This window comes from Ornithorhynchus anatinus, chromosome 11, assembly GCF_004115215.2.
Source record: "Ornithorhynchus anatinus isolate Pmale09 chromosome 11, mOrnAna1.pri.v4, whole genome shotgun sequence".
NCBI lineage: Eukaryota > Metazoa > Chordata > Mammalia > Monotremata > Ornithorhynchidae > Ornithorhynchus > Ornithorhynchus anatinus.
In genome coordinates this window covers 33,371,274-33,397,826 of record NC_041738.1, presented here as the reverse complement: position 1 = coordinate 33,397,826, position 26,553 = coordinate 33,371,274, and the positions used below count along the sequence as shown (strand labels likewise).

Sequence of the window (26,553 nt, the reverse complement as noted above, 5' to 3'; positions counted from 1 at the left end):
TTGATTCTATTAATCGCGATTAAGTTGTCTTGTTTTTGTCCGTCTTTCTCCCCCTTTTAGACTGTGAGCCCGTCCATTCCAAGTGCTTAGTCCAGTTCTCTGCCCATAGTAAGCGCTCCATAAATACTAATGAATGTTTGCACGACATCTTAGGGGAACGACATGCTTAGGGCAAGCAGCGTGGCTCAGTGGAAAGAGCCTGGGCTTCGGAGTCAGAGGGTCGACTCCCGGCTCTGCCACTTGTCAGCTGTGTGACTGTGGGCAAGTCACTTCTCTGTGCCTCAGTGACCTCATCTGTAAAATGGGGATTAACTGTGAGCCTCAGGTGGGACAACCTGATGACCCTGTGCTCTGTGAGCCCGTCACCGGGCAGCGATGGGGCCGAATTGTCCATTCCAAGCGCTTGGAACAGTGCTCTGCACATAGTAAGCGCTTAATAAAAACCAACGTTATTATTATTATTATTATCTTAGTGGCTCCCAGGCCCGTGGGGCGGCGAGGGCGAGGCCTGTGGGGGTCCTTGGGGTTTGTGCCGGTTGACAGAAGGGTGCGGGGGCGGCCCACGCGTCGTCTTCTCGGGGCGGTTGGCAGGAGAAGCGGGACGGGGAGGAGAGGGACGGGACGGGGAGGAGAGGGACGGGACGGGGAGGAGAGGGAACAGGACGGGCCGGGGAGGAGAGGGCCGACGGAGAACGGGGGGCGGGACACAGCGGAGGAAAAGGACCGGCCGAGGGCGGCGCGTCGGAGGAGAAGCGGGGCGAAGGGGCGGGACGTGGCGGCGAAGGGGGAGGCCAGGCCCGGGCCGGACGGTCTGAGGACAAGGGAGGGCGGGAGGCCGCGGAGGAGAGGCCCGGGCCCGGCGGCGTTGGCGGGGGAGGAGGAGGAGCAGCGCCGCCTCGTCCTTCCCCTCCCTCGGTCGGTGGGCGCCATCGTCGTCCGTCGCCATGCCGCTGCTGTTCCTGGAGCGGTTCCCCTGGCCCAGCCTGCGCACCTACACGGGCCTCAGCGGGCTGGCCCTCATCGGAACCCTCCTCAGCGCCTACCGGGCCCTCAGGCACAACGGGGCCGCCGCCGGACCGGGACCGGGACCGGGACCGGCCGCCCCGGAGGACGCCATCCCGCTCCCCGCCGCCGCCGCCGCCGCCGCCGCCGCACCGCCCGGCCCCGCAGGCCCCGCAGGCCCCGCAGGCCCCCAGCCCCGCGACCTGGCGCTCTACCTGCGCGCAGACAACCTCTGCATCTGGGTGAGCGGAGGGGTTGTGCACCTGGATGGCTGTGGTGTTGGGATTCTGCAGGAGAGGAGGAGAGCGGGGGTACGTGGGGGTGGTTGGGCTGCTGCAGGAGAGGAGCGTGGTTGTGCATGGATGGTTCGTGCGTTGGGATTGTGCGGGAGAGGAGGAAGGTGGGGGTGCCTGGATGGTTGGGGCGTTTGGGGCCTGCAGGGGAAGAGGAGGGTAGGTGGGTTTGGATTGTGCAGGAGAGGAGGTAGGTGGGTGTGTGTGTACCTGGAGGGTTGGGGTGTTTGGGGCCTGCAGGGGAACAGGAGGGTAGGTGTGCATGGATGGTTCGTGCGTTTGGATTGTGCAGGAGAGGAAGTAGGGATGTGTAAGTGGATGGTTGGGGTGTCGGGTGTGCAGGGGAGAAGAGGGGATGTGTGTCCGTGTTCGTGGCTTGGGGGGTGTGTGTGTGTGTGTGAACATGAATGGTTCGTGCGTTTGAAGTATGGCAGGGGAGGAGGAAGGGGGGTGTACATGGATGGTTCCGGTGTCTGTGGTGTGTAGGGGAGGAGGGGCATGTATACATGGATGGTTCTTGTGTTTTGGGGAGTGGGGGGGGGGGGGGGGGAGGGAGGGTGAACAAGTGTGGTTTGTGGGTTTGGGCTGTTTAGGGGAGGAGAGGCATGTATGCTTGTATGGTTTGTGTGTATGGGGAGTGAAGGGGTGTGTGAACATGTATGGTTCAAGTGTCTGGGGTGTGCCAGAGAGGTAGGCCTTTGTACATTTATGGTGTGTGTGTATCTGGTGAATACGGGAGGGAACGCTTATGGCATACATGGAAAAGAGGTGGGGCGTCTGGACGTGTATGTTAAGGGTGAATGGAGGAGAGGTTTAGGCAAGTTTTTGGGAAGAGTTTGGGGAGTGGGTGTGAAGGTAAGAGATGGTGGGAGTCAGTGGGGCCGAGAAGGTGTAGAAGATCATTTCAGTGGGACTGGGGGACAAGGAGGAGGGGAGGGTTGCTAGTCAGTGGTGTGGGTGAAGTGGGGTGGGCGGAGGATGTGAAGTAGAGGAGGAAGGTAGTGGGGACTGAGAACTGAAGAAAAGGGGAAGAGGAGAGGAAGGAAGTTTAAGAATATGTTTCAGGCGGGGCGGGGGGTTGGCCTGGCTCTAGGGACCCTCAAACCATTAAATGTTTCTGGAGAGAAAGGGTTACCAGGGTGAGCTGTTAGAGATATTTCTGATGGACCTAAAGAGTAGACGTGGGGGGAAGCAGCGTGGCTCAGTGGAAAGAGCCTGGGCTTCAAAGTCAGAGGTCATGGGTTTGACTCCTGGCTCTGCCACTTGTCAGCTGTGTGACTGTGGGCAAGTCACTTAACTTTTCTGTGCCTCATTTACCTCATCTGTAAAATGGGGATTAACTGTGAGCCTCAAGTGGGACAACCTAATTACCCTGTATCTCCCCCAGTGCTTAGAGCAGTGCTGTGCAAATAGCGCTTAACAAATACCAACATTATTATTATTAAGGTGAAAATTCACGTTTCGGAGGTGGGCCCATTTATGGGGATAGTTAATTTCAAGGCCTCAGTAGGTCATAACAGTAATTTGGCCAAAAAGATGGGCTCCCACCAACAGTTGGGCCATTATGGCACTTGATTTGTATCTTATGTAAATGCTGCAGCTGACTGACATTAAAGTTACTCCCGTTTTTGAGGCACTCAGTCACCACACTGCAGGCAGGGTTCTTGATGAAGGATCTGTAATGGATCCCCGTGTCTAAATTTGCCAGTTCCCATTAGAAGTGATTGGGTCGGCAGTCAGCTTCATAGAAGTTAACTGTGGCCAGACAGGGTTTTCCGGGGGGTGAATTTCTACTCCCTCTGCCTGTCCTGGGGGCATTTGGTTCTCATAGCACTAAAGAACTTCAGGTTCTGGAGTGGTCTGTGTTTCATTCTCCAGCAGCTGTGCAATCTATTGAGGAAAGAGAGGGGGGAAAACTCATTTGATTCCGTATTTAGCTTTAAATAAAAGAAACTCTGTTTTACTTTTGAAAAAACTCAGAGAGAATAGATTTGGAGCCTTATGCCACCAGGTCAGGTTAAAACATAGTCCACTCATTTCAGATTTCCCTGTTTTAAATCAAAGATTTAGCAAGGGTTTGAAAAGCAGCTATTGTGGGTTTTTTTTTTTTAATTTTTTTAAAGTGGTATTTGTTAAGTTCTTATTCTATACAAGGCGTTGTTTTAAGCACTCGAGTAGATACAAAATAATCAGGTTGGTCACAGTCCCTGACCTAAATGGGGCTCACAGTCTTAATCCTCATTTTACAGATGAGGGAATTGAGGCTCAGAGAAGTTAAGTGACTTGCCCAAGGTCACCCAGCAGCCAAAGCCGGTATTAGAACATGGTCCTTCTGAGTTTCAGGCCTCTGCTCTTTCCACTAGGGCATGCAGCTTTTCTGTTTATGTAACAACTGCTGGTCTTGTTTAATGATTTTTCTTGGAGGGTTTCCTTTTGAAGATCCCGTGTTCAGATTTCGGCAGTTCAGCACATAGTCATAAAGAACTGGCTAAAGCCTGTGACTTTTCTTTTTAGAATAAAATAGCCTGGACCGTGAATCTCTCCAAATGTCCTGGGATTTATAAGGAACATTTGAGGAAGATTTTTCCATTGACGCTCACCTTTAAAGAAAAGAGAGGTGCATTTGGATAGTGACATCTGCAACTAGTGCTCATGCAAAAGAACAAAGGGAAAAATCCAAACCTGGTCATCCAGTAGCCCCTGTTAGGGAACTCTGGAACCCTAGTTATTAGGGAGAGGGCCACATAATCTCCCTTTCTCCTCACCCTTCTCCCCGGTAAAAGGTGGGGAAACAGGAGCCTCTCCTGTTAATCAAGTCCCCCTCTCGCTGTCTCTGATTAATTTGTCTACCCGGTCTACTTCCCTGTTTAACTGAGACTGTAAGCGTAAATCCCAGCTTTTGACTTTATTTTAGAGTCAGCTTGCCTTTGACAGCGGTGGAGAGGGTAAAAGGAGAAACCACAGGGTAGTCCCTTGTCTGAATAATTATAAATTTTAGATTAGTAGGCTCTGAATTAATGAGATTTTTCAGTATTAATAACACAAATCCTCCCTAGGTCATCCCACTGAACAACTACCACCTCAGCCCTACTGGGTCAGTGAGGCACTTATATACTCACACTCCTGGAAACACCCATTTTTTTCCCACTAGAACGTAACTTCGTAATAGGCAGATAGTTTTGTGTGCGACTTGTATTGTACTTTCCCAAGCGCTTAGCACAGTGCCCTGCTCCTAGTAAGCACTCCATAAATACCTCTGATTGATTGATACTATTTAAAGAATCACTCATCTGCCTATCCATTTTTCCCCTCTATCTAAGGATTATTTTGTGCCTATTTTCTCTCTAACTCTTGTTGTACTCTTTCCAGCATCTGTTACGCTGTTTTGCCCACAAGAGGTATTCCATAAATGCTATTATTGATGGATTGATTCGTAGTCCATAGACAGGATTATTTGATAGTTCCAAGTTGTCTACAAGATTTTGAAATTTGGGGTGAACAGTTTTGTGCCCAACAAGTTGTGGCAGGAGAGCTTCTGGCTTAGCCTACTCAGGTTATAGTTGATTTTTTATGAAAATATGTAGTTTAATCACATCAATGAGAACAATGCTGTGGAATTTTATAGCATTCATTTCTGATGTCTGTGGTTATGCCAGATGCCTTAGGTGCATTGGATTTTGGTTGAATACATTCGAGTGACATTCCCAATAGCGAAAGTACTGAGCCTGTTTCTACCCCTCACTTGGTGTGTGTAAAAATGACATGGAAAATGTATTCCAGCCCTGAGTCCAGGGAGGAATCCAGAAAGTCATAAGGGCAGGATGGAGGAAGAACTGGAAATCATCAGGTAGCTGATGACTCAGTTACCTCTAGAAAATGAGGTATGAAGCCTGAGAGCCTTCCTTTTCTCAGATTCCTAGTAGTAGTAGTAATCTGGTATTTTCCAAAAGAGTTTATTATGTGACAGGCGTTGTACTAAACTCTGGGGTAGTTACCAGATCATCAGGCCAGACTCAGGGACTGTTTCATGTGGGATTCAGTTTGAGGGAGAACAGGTATCCAATCCCCATTTTACAGATAAGGAAACAACCCCAGAGAAGTGAAGTGACTTGCCCAAGGTCACCATGTAGACAGTCGGCAGGGCTGGGATTCAAACCCAGGTTGTCTGACTTGCAGGCCCGGACTCTCTCGACTAGACTGAGCTACTTTTTTTTTTAGTTTGTTTGAAATTGTATTTTTTTTTTTATTATTTTAAAAAAAGTGTTTACTATGTGCCAGGTACAGTAATAAGTGCCGGGGTAGATACAATCAATCAGTCGTATTTATTGAGCATTTAACTGTGTTCGGAGCATGTACTAAGCCCTTGGGAGAGGACAGTACAACAGAATTAGCAGACACGCTTATGGTCTAGAGGGGTACGAGCTAATCAGGTGGGACATAATAACCCCTGTCCCCCATGGGGCTCACAGTCTTTATCCCCATCTTCCAGAAGAGGGAACTGAGGCCCAGAGAAGTGAAGTGACTAGCCCAGAGTCACAGAGCAGGCAAGTGACAGAGCCGAGATTAGAACCGGGGTCCTTCGGACTCCCAGGCCCGTGTTCTGTTCACTGGGCCAGGCTGTTTCTTCTCTGCTTTGTCCCTAGAGAAAGGTCTAGAGCTGTGTGTACCGAATGAAAATTCAGGGTGTGAATGCTGGCGTTCTTGTGGTCATCACTGCACTAGGGAAAGGGGCAGGACCATCCAAGCCAGCCGCAGGAGCCCAGGGCGGGCACTAGGGTCGGGGGGCTCATCGGGGACCCAGCCCCAAGGAGAGAGAGACAGACAGAGAGAGACCCAGGACCACCTGCGCTGGAGTAACTGGCCTCGTGCCTGTGCTCGCTAGAAGACTGAGCGTGGAAAGGGGCAGACCGAGAATAACTGCAGCTGTAGGTGGAAGAGGGCAAGCAGCCGTCACTTGGGAGAACCCAAAATCCTGGGGTGGGCCCCGTCATTGGGCGTCTTGTGAAGGACTCTCAGTAGGAGAGAGCTGCAGCTCCCTGAACTCTCGATCCCTCCGGGGGTGCAAGTAAACCTTACTGAATCCCGTTGGCTGAATTCACATGTCAGGGATCACTGCTGGCCAGGGTGTCCTTCAAGAAACAGAAGCAGTTGCAATAATAATAATAATAATGATGGTGTTTGTTAAGCGTTTACTGTGTGCCAAGTACTGTTCTGAGCGCTGGGGTAGATACAGGGTAATCAGGTTGTCCCACGTGGGGCTCACACTTTTAATCCCCATTTTACAGATGAGCTAACCGAGGCCCAGAGAAATCAAGTGATTTGCCCAAGGTCACACAGCAGACAAGCAACGGAGCTGGGATTAGAACCCACGTCCCCTGACTCCCAAGCCCGGGCTCTTTCCACTAAGCGACACTGCTTCTCTAGGGGAATGAAAGACGGGGCTGCTTTCCAGCTTGAGGTTTGACAATCTAGTGGAGTGCGATTATGGGGGTGGATGGCTACTGCTTTGAAATAGATGATTTCTTCCAAGTCCCAGCTAATGGCTTACCCTTCATATCCATTTTTGGCAAGATTGTTATACTTTGCAACACATGGGAAGAAATTTGCAGTGGATGTGCCTCTTTAGCAGTATTTTTCTGGAAAAATCTGAGTTATTAGCTGGGACCTGAAGGACATAAAAGATGCTGACTTTTTTTAATAGTGTCTGTGTAACACTTACTGTGTGTCATACCTTGTTCAAAACTCTGGGGTAGGTGCAAGTCAATTAAATCGGACACAGTCCCTGCCCTGCATGAAGCTCACAGTCTTAAGTAGGAGGGAGAGCAGGTATTTAATCCCCATTTTATAGTTGAAAAGACTGAGGCACAGATAAATATTTTGGATTGAGCTGCTAGTGATAATTTAAATATTGTAAGGACGGCAATAATCAACACTGCTGAGCAGCTTGATTTGTGGGCCCGGTATTTCAAGTTCTTTTGTTACTTTCAAAGTTTGTAACTTGTCAGGTTTCCTTGAGACTCCCAGAGAAACTTTTGAACATGTTGCCATTATGAGAGTAGACACTAGGTGTATTGTGAAATAACAGGATTTTGCTACACATGGACATAGACGAGTCAGAGTCACTGGCTGTATGGTGAAATAAAAGGATTTGCTAAAAATGGAGATAGACGAGTCATTAGATGGGACCTGGAGGGGTCAATCTTTGGGAACTGTCAAAAAATTGGTAAGATACTTTTTTAAATTAAAACTCTAGTTTAGAATCATTTAAATAACCATTATCTTAGGACACAGTGGGATCTGAGCTTTTGTCTAAAGTATATTTCAAGTTTTGGCTTATTTCCTTCTCACACTGGCTTTCCTTTATAGGATCAGGGCCTAGGACCTCTGTAGTTGTAATAGTATTTGTTGAATACCTGCTGGCCATATTCAGTGCTCGAAAAAGTCCAACATCAAGAAGAGTCCCATTCCCTACCCAGAAGGAGCTTGTATTCTATCTGGGGAGACAGATGTAGGAGTATTTACAATGAGAAAGATAAAAATATATGAATAACTGAATAAAAAGATGCACAGAAACTGAGAATTTATTCATATGTCAGTTCAAGAAGTGGGGCCGGTTTGTACGGTTTGAGGAGTTGGGGATTAAATGGCAAAGTTTTTTGTGGGGGCGGGAGGAGAGTTGTGGGAGGTTTATGGTACTTGTTAAGTATTGTTCTGGGGAAGATCCAAATTAATAAATGCTGGGGTAGATACAAATTAATCAGGTCAGACACAGACCCTGTTCCACTTAGGGCTCATAGTCTTAAGTAAGAGGGAGAACGGATATTTAATCCCCATTTACGGTTGAGGAAACTGAGGTCCAGAGAAGTTAAGTGATTTGCCCAAGGTCACACAGCAGACCAGTGGTAGAGCCAGGATTAGAACCCAGGTCCTCTCCTGCTCTTTCCACTAGGCCACATTGTTGCAAATTCATTAAACTAATTTCAAAATTCCCACTGATAGAGTCTTTCCTTTCCAAGACATTTGTTGGAGGAGGTGGGATTTTAGGAGGGCTTTGAATATGTGGTGAACTATAGTCTGTTGGAGGGAGGTTTGGGCTGGGGGAGGCTAAGCTGTTTCAGCTTCCAAATTAAATTTAACTTCGAGAAGCAATCAATCAATTAAAATGATCTAGGATTTGACTGACGGGTCTAGAATTTGCTGAGAGTAAAAGATTAAATGGAGGTAGCACTGACAGTCTGTATTATTCCTCATTTAGTGGAGGAAATTTTAGGAATCAGTTTTCTTTCCTAAATATGTTGTAATAATAATAATTTGTATTTATATAACACTTCAGGGATCTCAAAGCAGTAAAACCCATCCAGTGTATTCTTACATTATCCTTTTGAAGCTCTACCAGGTATTCTTACGCCCATAGGGATTTAGATGAGAGAAATTAAGAAGAGATATGTTGATGGACCCTCCTTGGAATACCTGATATAAATTGAGACTAAAACTCAAGTGTCTTGAGAGTGCCTTGTGCCCAATTTTTTTGCCACTTGAAATGTTGCACTAGTAGAGTTTTAAATGAGAGCACTCATTCAGCTGTCTGTAACATGCAGATTCATGAAAATAATAACAAAATTCCCACTGACAGATTGTTTCCTTTCCCCAAGCAAAATGAGATTTGTTCTTCTCTTTTAGGTGCTGGTAAATACGGCCTGCTGCTTTTTGATGCTGGTGGCAAAACTAATCCAGTGTGTCGTGTTTGGTCCACTTCGTGTTAGTGAGAGGCAGGTAAGTAAAGTGCAGCCCAGGTGTTTGTGGTGCTGGAGGTGGTTGTGGGAGGGAGTGGAGTGGGGAGGCATCTAGAGGGGGCTCCCCACAGCGGGAGGGAGAGATCCATAACATCTGTGCTCTTAGAACCAGGTTCACTGTTTACATTTGTTTTCTCCAGAATTAGGTGTATTGCATCAGGTGAATCACCTTCTCCATGGTTTTTGTAACATAATAATTATGGTATTTGTTAGGTGCTTACCATGTTCCAGGCACTGTACTGAGCACTGGGGTGGATACAGGCGAATCGGGCTGGACATTCCCTGTCCCACGTGGGGCTCACAGTCTCAATCCCTGTTTTACAGATGAGGTCACTGAGGCACAGAGAAATGAAGTGACTTGCCCAAGGTCACACAGCAGACAGGTGGCAGAGCAGGGGTTAGAACCCATGACCTTCTGACGCTCGGGCCCGTGCTCTATCCACTATGCCATACCGTTTCTCTACATGGATTTAGGGTTAAAAAAAAGAAAAGAAAGCACGTGTTTGTTTTGTCCCATATAAAAGTAAGTTAAGATTCTGCGCTCACCTTTAAAAGGAAATTAGGGAGGTCCTTTTAGCAGGTGTTCAGTGTATTTGCAGATCACACTACATTAAAGAACTTTTTCTGTAGGTGTGGCTGATACCTGGGATTTGGAGGATATTTGTGGTCGTTAGTTTGTCTTTAACTATGATTGAAGAATAAATTAAAAAAAACAACACTTAAGCCTTTTCTGTGCCCTGCCCTACTGACTTGCTCTGGCGTGTTTAAGGGTGACTGCTTTCAAAGTGGAGCCCTTCTCCTTTGACCTGGAGGAACCAGAATCTCAAGCGATTGAGGCAGCATTAGTAGAAATCGTTTTCAGTGAGCTCACTGACTGCCTTTTTTAGACCTAAAGTAGAATTTAGAAGGCTGCCCTCCGTTTTCCTAAATACTTTGCATGTCACGAGAATCAGCAGCCCCTCAGGTCAGTATCGCTCACCAAGTTCTTCCAGAGCAGATCCTTGGGACAGTGGGTCCATTGTGGACAAAATGTTCTTTTTTATGCTTTTCATTTCCCCCTAAGGAATATCTGTGCTTTGTCAAAGATTGGCGAAACTTAAAAGGAATTACCTGCCCATTCGGTTTATATAGAGTTTTTGTATTGAGCCCATAAGCTCACTGGGAGCAGGGAATTTGTCTACCAGCTCTGTCGTATTCTCCCGAGTCCTCAGTACAGTGCTCTTCTAAAGAGTAAGCATTCAAGAAATGCCATCGATTGATATTGCTGGGTTTAAAAGAAGCAGTGGAGGACTATGCTTGTCCGTAGCAAATACTCTTTTAGCAATGCCCAGGCAGAAGCAGCGTGGCTCAGTGGAAAGAACCCGGGCTTGGGAGTCAGAGGTCATGGGTTCAAATCCTGGCTCTGCCACTTGTCAGCTGTGTGACTGAGGGCAAGTCACTTCACTTCTCTGTGTCTCAGTTCCCTCATCTGTAAAATGGGGATTAACTGTGAGCCTCACGTGGGACAACCTGATTTTACCCTGTATCTACCCCAGCGCTTAGAACAGTGCTTTGCACATAGTAAGCACTTAACAAATACCAACATTATTATTATTATGTTATATATAGCTCTGTAGGAGCAGTGGGTGCTTGGCCTCAGAGAATAATTCTCCATCTCCTCTACCCCTCCTCCCTATGTGGCTCGTTGCCATTTTTGGGTTGGGCCGAGTGTATTTTTCAGTCGTCGTTAGGGAGGTGGCCAAAGGCATCGTTCATCAGATTGATCGGGGAAAGACCTGTTACTGAACAGAATGTGATCTCGGTGTTTCCACAGAAGGTGTCTGCTATTTATAGCTTGTCCCGCAAGGAGCCCGTGACTGTCACCCTACTACTGTTTCCGGTGATTTATGCAAGCCCCTGTCAGGTCATGTTTCCGTTCAGGGGGCCGAGCCGGGTACTAGGATACAGGGATCTCGGGGCTGAATCAGAGCACTCTTTTTGTGAGATCTTGAGTGAGATCCCTTCTAGACTGTGAACTCACCGAGGGCAGAAAGCATGTCTACTAACTCTGTTATGGTTTTTTAATGGTATTTGTTAAGCGCTAGGCACTATATTAAGCTCTGGGGTAGATGCAAGCTAATCAGGATGGGCACAGTCCCTGTCCCACATGGGGCTCACTCTAGTAATCCCACTTCACAGTTTAGGGAACCGGGACACAGACAAGTTACTTGCCCAAGGCAGCAGACAGATGGCAGAGCCAGGATTAGAACCCAGGTCCTCTCTATTCCCAGGCCTGTGCTCTCTCCACTAGGCCACACTGCTTCAACACCATAACTCTGTTTTACTGTACCCTCCCAAGTGCTTAGTACAGTGCTCTGCCCACAGAAAGCACTTAATAAATACCATTGATGATTTGATAAGTTTCTTCTTTGCCCTGCCTCTGTTAAGAGCCCAGTCAAGTTGTTGGCTAAAGCCCCTGCCCCGTGTAGGATTCACCCCTCTGGTCGTGAGTTTTCCAGATATCGTCCATCAGACTGTTCAGGCCATCATTAGGGAGGTGGCCAGTATCATCACTCCTTTTTGACGGGTGATCAGATTGAGGAACAAGAGGGGGAAGTACATTTTGGCCCAGCAAGGCATTGACCGAAGCAGGATTAGAATCCGAGACTTGTGAATTCCCAGTCCACTGTCTGGCCTTCAGCAGGTAGTCATACGAGAAAATAATTAAGGGGATTATCCCTCCTCTTTCTCTTCCTCACCTAAAATGAGCCTTCATCTATTATTGCTTCTTAGGTATCCCCTTTGAAAATCATTTGCCCAAAGGTGGTAGGCAGCAATGTGGTTTTTTTTTTCCCCCACCAAAGCCACCTTGGGCTTTGGAAAAATGTCTTGGTTGGGTTTGAGCCTGGGAACTCCCTTGCTCCTCAAATCCGACAATTACTCTCTCCCCCTTCAAAGCCTTATTGAATGCACATCTCCTCCAAGAGGCCTTCCCTGATTAAGCCCTTCTTTCCTCTTCTTCCATTCCCTACTGCGTCGCCCTGACTTGCTTCCATCATCCCCCACTCCCAGTCCCACAGCACTTATGTACAAAACTGTAATTTACATATTTATATTAATCTGTCTCCCCCTCTAGGCTTGCTGTGGGCTGGGAATGTGGCTGTTTATTGTTATATCGTACTCTCCCAAGCACATAGTTCGGTGCTCTGCCCTCAATAAGTGCTCAGTAAATGTGCTTGATTGATTGAATGGATATTTTCATGCCTGTTTTTTTCTTCTTTTTTCGGTAGCATCTGAAAGACAAGTTTTGGAATTTTATCTTCTACAAGTTCATTTTCATATTCGGCGTGCTGAATGTTCAGACCGTGGAAGAGGTAGTCATGTGGTGCCTCTGGTTTGCAGGGCTTGTGTTTCTACATCTGATGGTGCAGCTGTGCAAGGACAGATTTGAATACGTGAGTGCTCAGCCATTGGGTGTGAGACCGGGGGAGTGAGTCAGACACCGAGGGCCGACAGGGCGTGGAGCGTTCTTGTAGGCCCTGGGAGTTTACGTTGGAGATTAAACATGGTCTTTGCCCGCAGGGAGCTGACCGTAATAGTAGGTGATAAGGAAGATGAATGATTGGATGTATAACAGATCGTTGTCTGCAAAGCATTGGCTCAACAGTCTTTAGGATCAACGGGTGCATGTTGGGAGTGACTGTCCAGAGTATGGGCGATCTAGGAAAGGTGGGAAACAGGGTGACGGTGTGGGAGAAATCTGGTGGGTTCCTGGAACAAAGGCAGTGTCCCCCTCCCCCTTTTCCATCTGTCCCAACTGCAGCCATTCCCTCCCCACCTCCGCCTCTCCTTGCTGTCCATGGATGATTTTGGATCCTTGACATTTCGCATGTTTGTCATCGGTCTGTGTAATAAACATAAATCACGTCCAGGTAGATCTAGTAACTGTGAAAGCTGGAAAGAGAGACTTGAGACCTGGATTGATGGGAGGTTGGAAGAAAGGTGGGGCTAATTTGTGGGAGTTATGCATGTGTATATATTATAAATTGTTTATTTAGATTAAGGTGTGTGTCCCCCTCTAGACTGTGAGCTCGTTGTGGGCAGAAATGTGTCTGTTGCTATATTGTACTCTCCCAAGCGCTTAATATGGTGCTCTGCACTCACTAAACGCTCAATAAATACCATTGAATGAATGGATAATTCTGTTGTACTCTCCCAAGCGCTTAGTACAGTGCTCTCCACGTAGTAAGCGCTCAATACGTTACCGTCGATCGAGTGATGTGTGAATGCTCTTTCGAAGCGATAGAGCTCAGGGTCCAGAGCAGAGTGAATCTGATGAGATGGGACAGAAAATAATGGAGAGGAAATAATCTCCTAGCTGTGAGGGTCAAGCAGAGTCATTGAGGTGGACACCTGGGTTCTAGTCAGGAAATCGGTTTCTCCACTCTCCTGGAGATGAGTGTAAGAGGAACTGAGTTGTGCAAAGAGGAGGGAATCACGTAACCCTGTTTTCTGTCCTTCAGCTTTCATTCTCTCCCACCACACCAATGGGTAGCCACGTCCGAGTCCTGACTCTGCTAATAGCTATGTTACTTTCCTGCTGTGGATTAGCTGTTGTCTGTTGTGTGACCGGCCACACCCACGGAATGCACACTCTAGCGTTCATGGCTGCAGAGGTGAGATATCCGCTGCCCCCTCCCCCCCTTTTTAACCCCCTTTGTGTGAACATGTGTGTTTTACATGTCTTTTCCTCTTAATCTCAGTTCCTTTCAAGGGGGCCAGAAAATTTGGGATGGTGAACACGGGAGACTCAGAAAGTAGTCTCTTTCATCTTTAAGTGTGATACCCTCTTGGTGAAATTTAGGATGCCGCGGGGTCACATTCTCAATATGTCCTTGCTTGCTCTGGCAATAACAGATCAGGTGCTCAGAGAAGAATCAGGTGAATATACAAAATACAGAAGTTCTGGAAAAATTATGAGGGGCCCATTAAAATTTCATGCAGGAATACTTAGGAAGGTTTAGAGTGGGAGCTACATTAATTTCTCCTAAGGAGTGGTATTTAAGTGTTTACTATGTGCCCGGCACCGTACTAAGCGCTGGGGTAGTTACAGAGTAATCGGGTTGGACACAGTCCCTGTCCCACATAAAGCCCCCAGTCTTAAGCCCCATTTTACAAGTGAGGTAACTGAGGCATAGAGAAGTAAAGTGACTTGCCCAAGGTCACACAGCAGACAAGTGGCAGAGTCAGCACTAGAACCCAGGTCCTTCTGACTCCCAGGCCTGTGCTCTATCCACTAAGCCATGCGGCTTCTCTCAGTAAAGTTACAGTTGTTCTGTGTTAATCACAGCTGCGGTTACGGAGCAAATTCTGAAACATCTGTGCCACTACAGCTGCTTAGTTAATAAATGCCACCTAATGAAGCATTTTCAGAGAAGCAGCGTGGCTCAGTGGAAAGAGCACGGGCTTGGGAGTCTGAGGTCATGAGTTGGAATCCTGGCTCTGTCACTTGGCAGCTGTGTGACTGTGGGCAAGTCACTTAACTTCTCTGTGCGTCAGTTACCTCATCTGTAAAATGGGGATTAAGATTGTGAGTCCCATGTGGGACAACCTGATTACCCTGTATACCCCAGCACTTAGAACAGTGCTCTGCATATAGTAAGCGCTTAAATACCAACATTATTATTTTTAAATGGAAACAATTCTATTTTTTATGAACTCTAATGGTATTTAGCGCTATTTATGGAGTGCTTACTGTGTGCAGAGCACTGTACTAATCGCTTGGGAGAGTATAGTACAGAAGTTTGTTGACATATTCTCTGACCACAGCAAGTTTACAGTCTAGAGGGACTGTTTCCAATTGAATTTGGTAAACATGAAAAAGAAGTGTAAGAGAGGTTTTCATTATGCATTCTTGTAGTGTTTTATCTTGATTGTATTCTCCTCCTCTGTCTCTTCTCTTTTTGATCGCTTTGATTCTGAAGGATTCTTATCCTTGTTTGGATACCTAAGAATAAAAGGAAAGCACAAAGACACTCCTCTTGAGATTCCTAAACCCTCCTTTCCTCTTCTCCCACTCCCTTCTGCATCGCTCCTACTTGCTCCCTTTATTCATCCCCCACTCCCAACCCCACAGCACTTACCTACATAGCTTTGATTTTATTTATTAATATCTGTCTCCCCCTCTAGACTCTAAGCTCACTGTGGGCAAGGAATGTGTCTGTCTATTGTTATATTGTACTCTCCCAAGTGCAGTAAATACAGTTGATTGACTGACTGACTTCTCTTCCTTTACTTTCTCCCCCTTTTCCTCTTTGAATAAATCCGCAAGCCTTTAGTAGGCAGTCACTGCAAATAATTGTAAGAATTCCTAAGAATCCCCTCCTCCTGGAAGCCCTTTTTGAAGACTTGTGGTTCTACTGGGGAGATCATTATAATGGCATTACTGCCATCTGGTGGAACTGGATTTATGTGGTTTTTAGGTTTTTTTGTGTTTTTTTAAAATGGTGTTTGCCGAACGCTTACTGCGCTCCGGGCACTGTGCTGAGCACTGGTTGGACACGGTCCCCTGTCACCTATGGGGCTCACACTCAAAACCCCCGCTTTACAGATGAGGTTACAGAAGCACAGAGAAGTGAAGTGACTTACCCAAGGTCACACGGCAGACACGTAACGGAGCTGGATTAGAGCACAGGTCCTTCTGACTCCCAAGCCCGTGCTCCATCTGCTAGTTCATGCCGCTTCTCACTGCCTCGATCCATTTTTGGCTGTTTAAGAACTGATAACCGGTCTCTGTAATGAATGCCGCCACTCCTTAATTACTGGTGCTAAAGGGAAGGAGCCAGAAAGCGAATCAGTGACATTTCTAGGTAATCCAAAATCTCATTTCAGCCATCGGTTTCAGTAGCCTTACCCATGTAGCCTTTTAAGAAGCTAGCCAAATTGTTTATTTTCACCCCCTTCCTTCTGCCCTGATGAAAGTGCAAATCAACGAAGAGGGCAAAAAAAAAATAAGCAGGAGGTGGCAGTTAAAGAGGGTGATTAGAATCTGACATCTCTGCTTGGATGGATGTCCTGCCGATACCTCAAGCTTAATATATCCAAGTCAGGACTCCTTGTCTTCCCATCCAAAACCTGTCCTCCCCGGTCTTTCCCATCAATGTAGACAACATCCCTATCCTCTCTGTTTCATACATCCATAATCTTGGCATTGTCTCCAACTCATCTATGTCAACCCACATAGACTGTCACCAAATTCTTTCGGTCCTACCTGCATAAATCACTAAAATCCACCCTTTCCTCTCCTTCCAAACTGCTACTCCAGTGACCCGAGCATTTATCATATTGCTCCTTGACTACTCATCAGTCTCCTCACTGACCTCCCTCCCTTCTGTCTCTCCCCACTCCAGTCCATACTTCACAGTCCATACTTTACCCTACTGCCCCGATCATTTTTCTGCAGTGGATCATTCAATCCATTTCTCCCCATTCCTCGAGAACTTCCAGTGGTAGTCCATCCACTTCTGCTTCAAAAAGAAACCCCTTACCGTCGGCTTTAGAACACTCAATCAGTTCTCCCCTTACTATTTTACCCTGTTAGTTTTCTCCTACAACACATTCTGCACAGTTCACTTCAGTGCCAGTTTACTGTACCTCGATCTCATATGTCTTTCCATTGATCCCTTGCCCATGTCCTCCCTCTGGGGTTGAACTCCCTCCCCCTTCATCTGCATCACACGGCCACACTTCTCACCTTCAAAACCTTTTTAATATCACAATTCCAAGGAGCCTTCCCCGATTAAGCCCTCTATTTCCATACTCTCTCTCTCTTCTGCATTGTCTACGCACTTGGGTCTGTAGCCTTTAAGCACTTGATATTGACCCCCCTGGCTCCACAGCACCTATGTACATATCCATAATTTATTTCAACATCTGTGTCCCCCCTAGACTGTAAACCCGTTGTAGGCAGGGAAAGTGTCTACCAACTCTTGTATCGTTTCCAAGCACTAAGTACAGCTCTCTGCACCCAGTAAGAGCTCAATAAATACCCTTGATTAATTGGATATTCTCTCTGTATTTGAGTCAGTTACCCATAACTCTGTCTTCGAATTTTCATTGGTAATTTGCTACTAATTCAGGCTGGGAAAAATGTATTTTCTCATCTCTTACAGTCTCTCCTTGTGACAGTGAGAACTGCGCATGTGATTTTACGGTGAGTAGCAATTGAGGAGGGAGAAAAGCATTTATAAAATTCAAGTAGCAGTCCAGTTGATTGAAACCAAATGACCCGATCATTTATAAGTGATTTTTGTCTTCTCTGTAGCTATGTAATTCACCTCTGGGATCTCAACCATGAAGGAACATGGGAAGGAAAAGGAACTTATGTGTATTATACTGATTTTATCATGGAGCTCACTTTATTATCTCTGGATCTCATGCACCATATTCACATGTTGGTAAGTAGCACAAAAAAAGCAATATCTGACAAGGAACAGATACTATGTTAGAGGAGGACTTGAACAGACCCTTTTAAGTTGCCATAATGAGGATGAGCTAGAGGCAAGGTGGTTTAAGATGGGGTGTGGAAATGTAATGTAGTTACAATCTCACCATCTTGCTTCTTCTAAGGATATAGAGGGCTCAGTACAGAGTCAGCTATGTTTACAGTACCCCTTATAAATGAAGCAGCCTTCTGAGCCTTCAAATGCATCCACATCTATTTAGATACATTCCCACGCTGCCTGTGAGAAGCAGTATGACCTAGGGGAAAGAGCATGGGCCTGGGAGTCAGGGAACCTGGGTTCTAATCCCAGTTCTGCTCTTTTCTAGACTGTGAGCCCGTTATTGGGTGGGGATTGACTCTATTTGTTGCCGAATTGTACTGTCCAAGTGCTTACTGCAGTGCTCTGCACACAGTAAGCGCTCAATAAATACGATTGAATGAATGAATCTGTAGCGTGACCGTGAGCAAGTCACTTAGCTTCTTTGGGTTAGTTACCACACCTGGAAAACAAGGGTTAAATTCTTTCCCTCCTACTTAGACTGTGAAACCCCATGTGGAACAGGGGCTATGTCTCACCTGATTATTTTGTATCTACTGCTTAGAACACTGCTTGGTACATAATAAATCCTCGACAAATACAATAGAAATAATAATATTAGGATTGCGTTGTCCCTGCTGGAAAATGGCACTTAAGCCATTTTTCAGCATAAACATTATTTAGTCTTGCAGTAATTACTAACCATAGAAACAGAGAGTAAATATGGCATTGTTAATATTACTTTCTCAGAGGACTTGAAGATATTAACTTCAGGTTTTTAATCTTCATGAGATCAGAAAGAGAGCCCTAGGGTTATGTCTTCTCTCGGACTTCCAGTCCTCCCCTCCTGCAAAAACTTAATTTTGGGAAATGATCAGGGCTTCCAGAGAGTGATATTTCAGAGTTGTTGAGTCAGTTGAAGTACCTCCCTCCTAATTGAATCCCCTTTAATTTTAGAAGATTCACTTTTCTGTTTTGTGTGTTTCTCCTCTCTCGTCCCTTCTAAGCTGTTTGGGAACATCTGGCTGTCTATGGCCAGCCTGGTGATCTTTATGCAGCTGCGTTATCTGTTCCACGAGGTCCAGCGTCGAATCCGTCGCCACAAAAACTACCTGCGGGTGGTCGGAAACATGGAAGCCAGGCGAGTGACAAGTTCGCGACAATCTAACCAGTTTAGCTTTACCAAAATAGTAGAGTCGTCCTGTGATTTGAAGGCGAGGCTGCTGCAGCCGAGACTGCATCCGTGAGCGGGAGGGTCTCTTGGGGAGAATCTCTTGCACAACGTTCGTGAAAATCCGGTTCACTTTTTCTGGCCCCCCGTCATTTGAGGTGAGCACTGCTCAGACACCATTGGTTAAGAGGAGAAGGGTATCTCCTACCGTCAGCAGGACATGCGCCTGTGTTGTTTTTGCAGTAGTGGTGACTGTCTGTGCGGAGCCATTCACACTCTCCCTCCCGGTCACCTCCGCCCAGCGGCACGTGTTGAGAGGTGGCTGGTAGGGAGAATGGGTGCGACCTGTGATCCTGGAACAGACTCGCCCTGAGACCACCACCCCCTCCAGCTAGGATTGCCATATCCTCACCCATTTGGGAAGCTGTTGTTGAGCAATAACGCTCAGGGTTTCTTAGGGTCGGGGAGAGATCTTCCCACTTCCTTGTGAAAAAGAACAAAAGAACACCACTGCCAACGAAAAGAAATACAGTTGTATCGTCCACACGATTTTTAACTTTTTCCACCCTACCTCTTCCGTCACTCCTCCTTCAACCCTACTCCTTTACTACCTACAAGTGTCACTTCGGCACAGCTAGAACTGACCAGTGCCAGGGATCATCAGGAACATCAGAGAAGCAGCTCAGCCTTAATGAGAAATGCCGAGACTTGGGAGTCATGGATCTGGTTTCTAATGCTGGCTTTGCAACCTGGCTGCTGTGTGACTTTGGGCAAGTCACTTCACTTCTCTGTGCCTCAGTTACCTCATCTTGTAAAATGGGGATTTAATCCTATTTCCTCCTAGTTAAACGATGAGCCCCATGTGGGGCAGAGACTATGTCCAACCTGATTAACTTGTATCTACCCCAGTTCTTAGAACAGTGCTTGGCATGTAGTAAGTGCTTAACAAGTACCATTTAAAAACAACAGTAAAATAAGATGAAGACTTCTAAGTTCTTTAGGACAGAAATTTTAGACTTTGAATTCCCCCGCCCCCTACCTCTGTCTTCAGAGTCATTCCCCCTGTCAGAACTAAAAGAAATACTAGGCCTCGTCCCTGCCTTCAAAGAGATTACAGTCTAATGGGGGGTCTTGGACAAACCCAAATCTCCTTAGGTGATAGGTGCTGTAGAAGTGTAACAAGAGTGTGCCATCTCTCTTTGCAGGTTTGCAGTTGCGACGCCAGAAGAACTTGCTGTGAATAACGACGATTGTGCCATCTGCTGGGATTCCATGCAGGCTGCAAGGAAACTGCCTTGTGGACACCTCTTTCACAAGTATGTTCTTAGCGAAAAGCGGTATGGGCCTAGAGTTGGCAAATGATGACTTCTTGAAGCGATCTGAAGTGAATTGGTCCCGGCACCAGAAAGGAGGAATAATTAGACGTAAGGAAGAACTTCCGGAGATTAGTGTCTATTAGACAGTGACATTCATTTGTGTGGAGAGCCCTACTGTGGTTTTCCAGTGGAAAGAGCAGTAATCTGGAATTCAGGAGAGTTGGGATTCTAAATCCGGTTGTGCCTTCTGAGGCTAAGGCATCAGTGGTGAAGTTTTCAGACCCAAGGACACCTAGCGCATTGGCAAAGTAGAGAGGCTCAGCGGGAATCTGGGAAAGTATCTGGTTAACACAGCCTGCAAAGAATACAGTGCCTACCGAGAAAACTGGCTTTTGGGTCATGGCACTTTAGTCCCCATTGACACTGTGCCTTGGTCAGTTTGGCCAGTTTGGGTCCTAGATGTAAAAAAAACCTCTGTGAGCACTTCTTAAAATGCCTGCCTCTGGCTGTGCTCTGTTCCTCATCCACGTGAGCATGGCAGGGAGGGACAAGAGAGACCTAGGGCAAACCACTAGCAGTCTAATCAGAGTGCAGCAGCCGAAGGCCTTGCAGCTCCTTATAATTTAGCTGCCTGGGGGAAGTATTCCTCAGCGATCTCCTTGTTGCTCCTTGGACTATTTTCTCTCCTCTGCCTGGACCGCTGTGGTTATCCACTCCTCTCTGCTCGATGTAATGAGGAACCCTGCTAGAGGCGGGGCTAAAATCTCTGAAACTTTCAAAACAACTCCATGGGGCCTGGCCTGCTGGCAGCTCTTTGTAATAATCGTTAATTGTGGTATTTGTTAAGCACTTACTATGTGCCAGGCAGTCTACTAAGTGCTGGGTGGATACAAGCAAATCAGGTTGGGGACAGTCCCTGTCCGACCTGGAGCTCTCAGTCTTAATCCCCATTTTACCGATGAGGGAACTGAGGCCCAGAGGAAGTGAAATGACTTGCCCAAGGTCACATGGCAGACAAGTGGTGGAGCTGGGATTAGAACCCAGGTCCTTCCTACTCCCAGGTCCGAGTTTTACTCACTAGGCCATGTTCTTCATCCCTCTCAGCTGGATACCTCCCGGCTCTCCAGACCCTGGTTACCCGTTGCTTCCCTGACTACCAGCTGTCATCATCATCTCTCCTCCTTCATGGCTCCATTTTTGTCACGGACCCTGCTGTGACAAGAATTTGCCAAGAGGCCAGGGGTCCCATTTTAGATATTCATCTATTCAGAGTTCTAGTTTATCATGCTGTGATTAGTGACTTTGGCTACTCAGTCCTTTTACTAGAGTCACAATAGCCTGATTAAACTGTACTCACTTGCCCGATCTTCTCCTCTTTGGTTAGCTCCTGTCTCCGCTCCTGGCTCGAACAGGACACCTCTTGCCCGACCTGCAGGATGTCTCTCAATATCGCCGACAGTAACCGGGCCCGGGAGGATCCGCAGAGGGAGAACCTAGATGAGAATCTGGGGCCCGTGGCAGTAGCGGAAGGCAGACCCCGCTTAAACCAGCATAACCACTTCTTCCACTTTGACGGTTAGTCGGCTTTAACGTTTGAGCCTGTGCCCTCATCAGCCGCTCGGAAGGGCGGTGGTGCTTTAGTCAGAGTTCATTTTATGAGTCGATCTTACTGCGTTTGACTGCATTGAAATCATCTGATAGATGGGACAGTGGGCTGGGAACCTTGATGTGTGGATTAACTTTGGACAAGCTTCCTCTCTGAACTTTCTCTACTCTCCACTTTATAAAACCGATACGTCCTTCCTCCCTGCCCATGACCCAATACGTAAAACATTATTTAATGCTAGGGTTAGGCACCCTCTGAAGTCCCAGGAAAAGTTTGCTGAGGCTGGAAGAGGGCAACTTCCTCAGAAGCCCAGTTGAGCAAACACCCTCAATTTGGAAGTGCCCCAACTACGTTGAGGCAGTTTCCAGAGCGTATTTCCTTGCTGAGATAACCAGCGTGTTTTGACCACTTATTGCTGGACATTCTTTATTCCAGTAGAATCCTTGTCCAAGTTGAGGCTTTCTTCAACATCGTCACCAACTGTGGTTATAATAATAACTGTGGTATTTGTTAAACACTTACTGTGTGTCCAGCACTTTACTCAGCGCTGAGGTAGATACAAGATAATCAGGTTGGACGCAGTCCCGGTCCCACCCGGGGCTCACAGTCTAGGAGGGAAAACAGGTTTCAAATCCCCGTTTTATAGCCGCGGAAATTGAGGCTCAGGGAAGTTAAGGTATTTGTCCAAGTCACACAGCAGGTATGTGGTAGAGCCTCTGACACAGAGGTTCGTGTTCTTTCCATAAGGCCTGGCACCACTGGGCTTGTCACTGGGTTAGGGACTGTGCTGTCCTAGTTTGCACGCACTGTTAAAGACCAGCCCTGCCGTTGGCCCTGTGGAAAGAGTACTGTCCCGGAAATCGGGATCCCAGGGCTCTAATCGTAATTTTTATATGGGTTTTTAAAATGGTATCTGTTAAGCTCTTACTTTGTGCCAGGCACTGTACTAAGTACTGAGGTAGATACAAAATAATCAGGATGGACACAGTCCCTGTCCCATACGGGGCTCACAGTCTCAAAGTCTGCTGGGGCTGCCATGTCAGTGGCGAAGGTTTCTGACCGAAGAACCACCCAAGACGTTCCGCGAGGTGAACGTTCCCAGCAGGACAACAGCTGGCTAATATGAATCTTCCGCCTCCCTGGCTCTGACACAGTGACACAGCATTACCACCACGCTGCGGTCATTCTGGCCACAGATTGGTTCCATATGTGCCAAGTCTTCGTGTGCTCATCACAGCGTTTTGCACCTCTGCAAACCTACTCACTCATCACCCTCTGTACCTGGGCAGCAATTTAATTTTCAGGGACCAGAGAATATGAGTGGCCCAGACCACTAGTACTGTAAATCAATTCCTTCGTGCAGTTTTGTGATCCTGAAATCTTCGTGTTGGCCTGAGGTTCCTCTCTTTCTCAACGACTGACTCCAACCTCAGATATTGACCCAGAGGGACTTTGCCTTTCTCCTAAGTAATAATAACAATATTAGTGACAATAATCATGGTCCTTGTTAAGCCCTCACCCCCTGTTTTAATCGCTGGGGTAGATACAAGTTAATCAGATACAAGTTAATCCCAGCCCTATATGGTGCTCACACTCGTAATCCCTATTTTACTGATGAGGTCACTGAGGCCCAGAGAAGTGGAGTGACTTGCCCAAGGTCACACAGCAGACATGTGGCGGAGCTGGGATTAGAACCCAGATCCTTCTGATTTCCAGGCCCGTCCTCTATCTGAAAGTTGGTGAAAGCATCCCCAGTTCTTGTGCTGATGCTCAGAATGTTCCAGAGACTTTTGGATGTGTGGATTGACCACAGTTTAGGCAGCGTCTTTCCGATGGAGATCTAGGTAAAAATTCCTTTGGCATTTACAAACAGTTCTCAAAAAATGAGAAAAACAGTTACTTTCATGGGTGACTGATTCATGGTTTTGAACTGTTTCCTTTTTTTTTTTATTTCCTAGTCATCTTTTCGTTTTTTGCACTCCTTACTTTTTTGTATCGTCTTCTCTCCTAAGTGCCCTAAGAACAGAGACGTGATCGTTCTTGAACCCGTTAGTCCGGTAGCACTGATTACAATTGTCAGTGACACAGAATATACCAAAGAGGAATTTGAATGAAAAAATAGAAGCCTTCTTATCTAGTTGTTAAAAGGAGAAAAATAAAACCCCCTATTTGAGAATTATGATGTCTCCAGTAGGCAGGAAATAGTTTGAATATAGTAAAGGGAAGAGCAGGAATTCTATTCTATTTTACAGTTTTTAGGAGCTGAATCCATGAAAATCATGCAAGGTCTCAAGAGTTGAAGAATATTTGTGTTCTCTACAATATATGTTAAACCTGTGGAGCAAACTCCTATTTCAGAATCGCTCATGTCCTCATAACTATCTCTCTGGTGTTTGTTGTCCTGTAGGTTCCCGGATTGCTAGTTGGCTCCCTAGTTTTTCAGTGGAGGTAATGCACACAACCAACATCCTTGGCATCAGCCAAGCCAGCAACTCTCAGCTCAATGCTATGGTAAGGACAGCCGAAAGGCAATCAGCCACGCCAGCTGACTTGTGACAGTGTGGAAAGTGACCTCGTTATTTCAAAAGGGCCGGGAAGGCAGGGGTAATCAAACACCCTCTGGCACTCCTGTATGTGAGCTATTTCTGTGAGGATATGCACTTGTCCGATTGTTCTCTCGATTCCCCAGGTTCAGAGCGCCTAGTGGTGCTTCACAGGATATCCCGGATTGAACAGAATCCACAGCTTGGTGGTATAATAGATGTGGTTCTTGATGTTAAATAAGGAACACTCCCTCCCTCACAGTATGTTCCTCTATATTTGCGGTTTATAATTGCCCGTAATCTATAATTAGCTGTTAGCCATGTAGAGAAAAAGATGACGCTTCTTTCTCTTCTCCACGATCTTTCATTCCCCCTTTCTGAACTAATAGCTATTTAATATGGAAAATTCCCATTGACAGCTACCTCACTGTGTGCGGTAGATACCATTTGCTGTTCCTCTTCTTTGTTTGAGGCAACTTTCTGCTCTTGTTACTGTGAAGGAATTTTTCTTCCCTTTGAGGCAGCGAGTGTGGTGAACCCACAACCACCACCATCATCGTCACTGATGAGGAAGCATACAGGAAGCCGCTCTGTAGATGTTATTTACGATCATGATGATCACAGAGAGCATTTATGGAGCTGGTTCCCATATAGAGATGATTGTTTTAGGTGCTTGGGAACCTTTAGGAGAGTAAAAGACATCACCTTGGTCTAGAGGAGGACAGTTTAGCTTTACATAAGAAAACACATACAACTTGGTCTACCTGAAGGGGTCTAGCTGGTCGCTTCTTTTTCTAGATAAAATCGGCCCTGGTCCTATTGCAGTCAGATGATTGTATCAGCCTCCTCTCTTGTCTTTCTGCCTCCAGCCTCTCCCCACTCTCAATGCCATTGCATGGATCGTCCTCTTGGACTGTCATTCTATAAACACCTCTCCCCTGATTTCCCAGCACATCGAGCAGAAACCCCACACGGTTGACTTCATGGCTCTCCACCAATTATCCCCATCCTACACGTGTGCTTCCTTCACTCTTTCTTCTCCATCCAGTTCTCTTCACTCCTCTCATGCTGATCTCCAAAGTGAACCTTGCTCTCATCTCTCCCACCTCCATCCCCTCCCCCAGGCTGTTCCTCAGGCCTGGAACTTCTTCCCTCCCAAATCTAAGCAATCACAGCCCTCTCCATATTTAAAGCTCTCCCCAAATATCCCCTCCTCTAACACCACCTTCCCCGACTAATTCCCTACCCCTAAGTCATATATTCCCACTAGCCATCTCTAATAGTTATGTGCTTGTGTTTATACTCATCCGCAAGCGCTTCTTCTATATGTTCATTTAATTATATAATCAGTTATTCATTCTGATATTTTTATATCTGACTCTCCTTTCCCCCCACCACCTTTCACATTAGAATGTGTATGCTATGTAGGCAGGAAATCCCTCACTTCCTTGTGTTGTACTTTCACAAGCACTTACTATGGTTCATTATCCCCAGCAAGCCGTCATAAAATATTATTACTATCACTCTGATTTGCTTTATCTGGCACTGCAACTTCCTTAAAGTGAGAGAAGCTTGTATAAAACTTTTGTTCTTGTCCATTCTTGACAATAGCCAAGATGTTTACAGTTTTTTTTCCATGTAAAGCAAACAAGATTTTCTTCTCACTTTCCATCAAGTGTAATCCTTAGCTCCCCATATTTGTGCTTCAGTTTCAGATCTTCTGTGAAGGTCTCACTGCTTTCTCTTGTTTTATCTTACTCATTGCCTTTGGGCTTTTCACACTTCAATTTGATTATTGCTCATTATCATGAGCATTGTATTTTATGTACCAAAGAGAAGCAGATTGGCCTACTGGAATGAGCTGGGAATCAGAGGACCCGGGTTTTAATCTTGGCTCTGCCATTTGCTTGCTGTGTGATTCTGGGAAAGTCATTTAACTTCTCTGTGCCTCAGTTTCCTCAAGTGTAAAACGGGGACGTACTCTGTTCTTCCTCTTACTTAAACTGTGAATCCCATGTGTGAGGGGGACTATGTTCTAACTGTTTGTCCTGTTTCATCTATCAGCATTTAGTACAGTGCTTGGCACATATTAAGCATTTAACAACACTATTATTATTACTACTACTGCTAATAATATTATTAAGGTAGCTTTTGCCAAAATGAAATAACTCTATGTTTAGATACTCTGTGTCACTGATGTTAGATCCATTTTTCCTCATTCTTCCTGGACTTATCACTTGTTTTTTGCCTGTGAATTTTCTTAGAGTCCCTAAAAGTAACTTTGCCAAAGACCTTTAGTAGCATTATTAA

The 26,553-nt window shown here is 46.3% G+C and overlaps 1 protein-coding gene across 2 annotated transcripts in view; it reads left to right on the top strand.

Annotated features, from left to right (window-relative positions):
• The first annotated feature begins 748 nt into the window (after positions 1–748).
• The window catches only part of AMFR (autocrine motility factor receptor), a 36,269-nt gene continuing 10,464 nt past the window's right edge, over positions 749–26,553 (top strand). The window contains exons 1-10 of one of the 2 annotated variants that reach the window (XM_029075442.2): positions 749–1,244; positions 8,976–9,068; positions 12,358–12,522; positions 13,591–13,743; positions 17,239–17,279; positions 17,391–17,523; positions 18,615–18,748; positions 19,984–20,094; positions 21,479–21,669; positions 24,108–24,211. In XM_029075442.2, the coding sequence (XP_028931275.1) occupies positions 945–1,244; positions 8,976–9,068; positions 12,358–12,522; positions 13,591–13,743; positions 17,239–17,279; positions 17,391–17,523; positions 18,615–18,748; positions 19,984–20,094; positions 21,479–21,669; positions 24,108–24,211 (1,425 nt within the window). In that variant the 5' untranslated portion in view covers positions 749–944. Of the gene's footprint in view, positions 1,245–1,294; positions 1,314–8,975; positions 9,069–12,357; positions 12,523–13,590; positions 13,744–17,238; positions 17,280–17,390; positions 17,524–18,614; positions 18,749–19,983; positions 20,095–21,478; positions 21,670–24,107; positions 24,212–26,553 lie in introns of those variants that run through there. The other variant, XM_029075443.2, reaches the window with a different exon arrangement.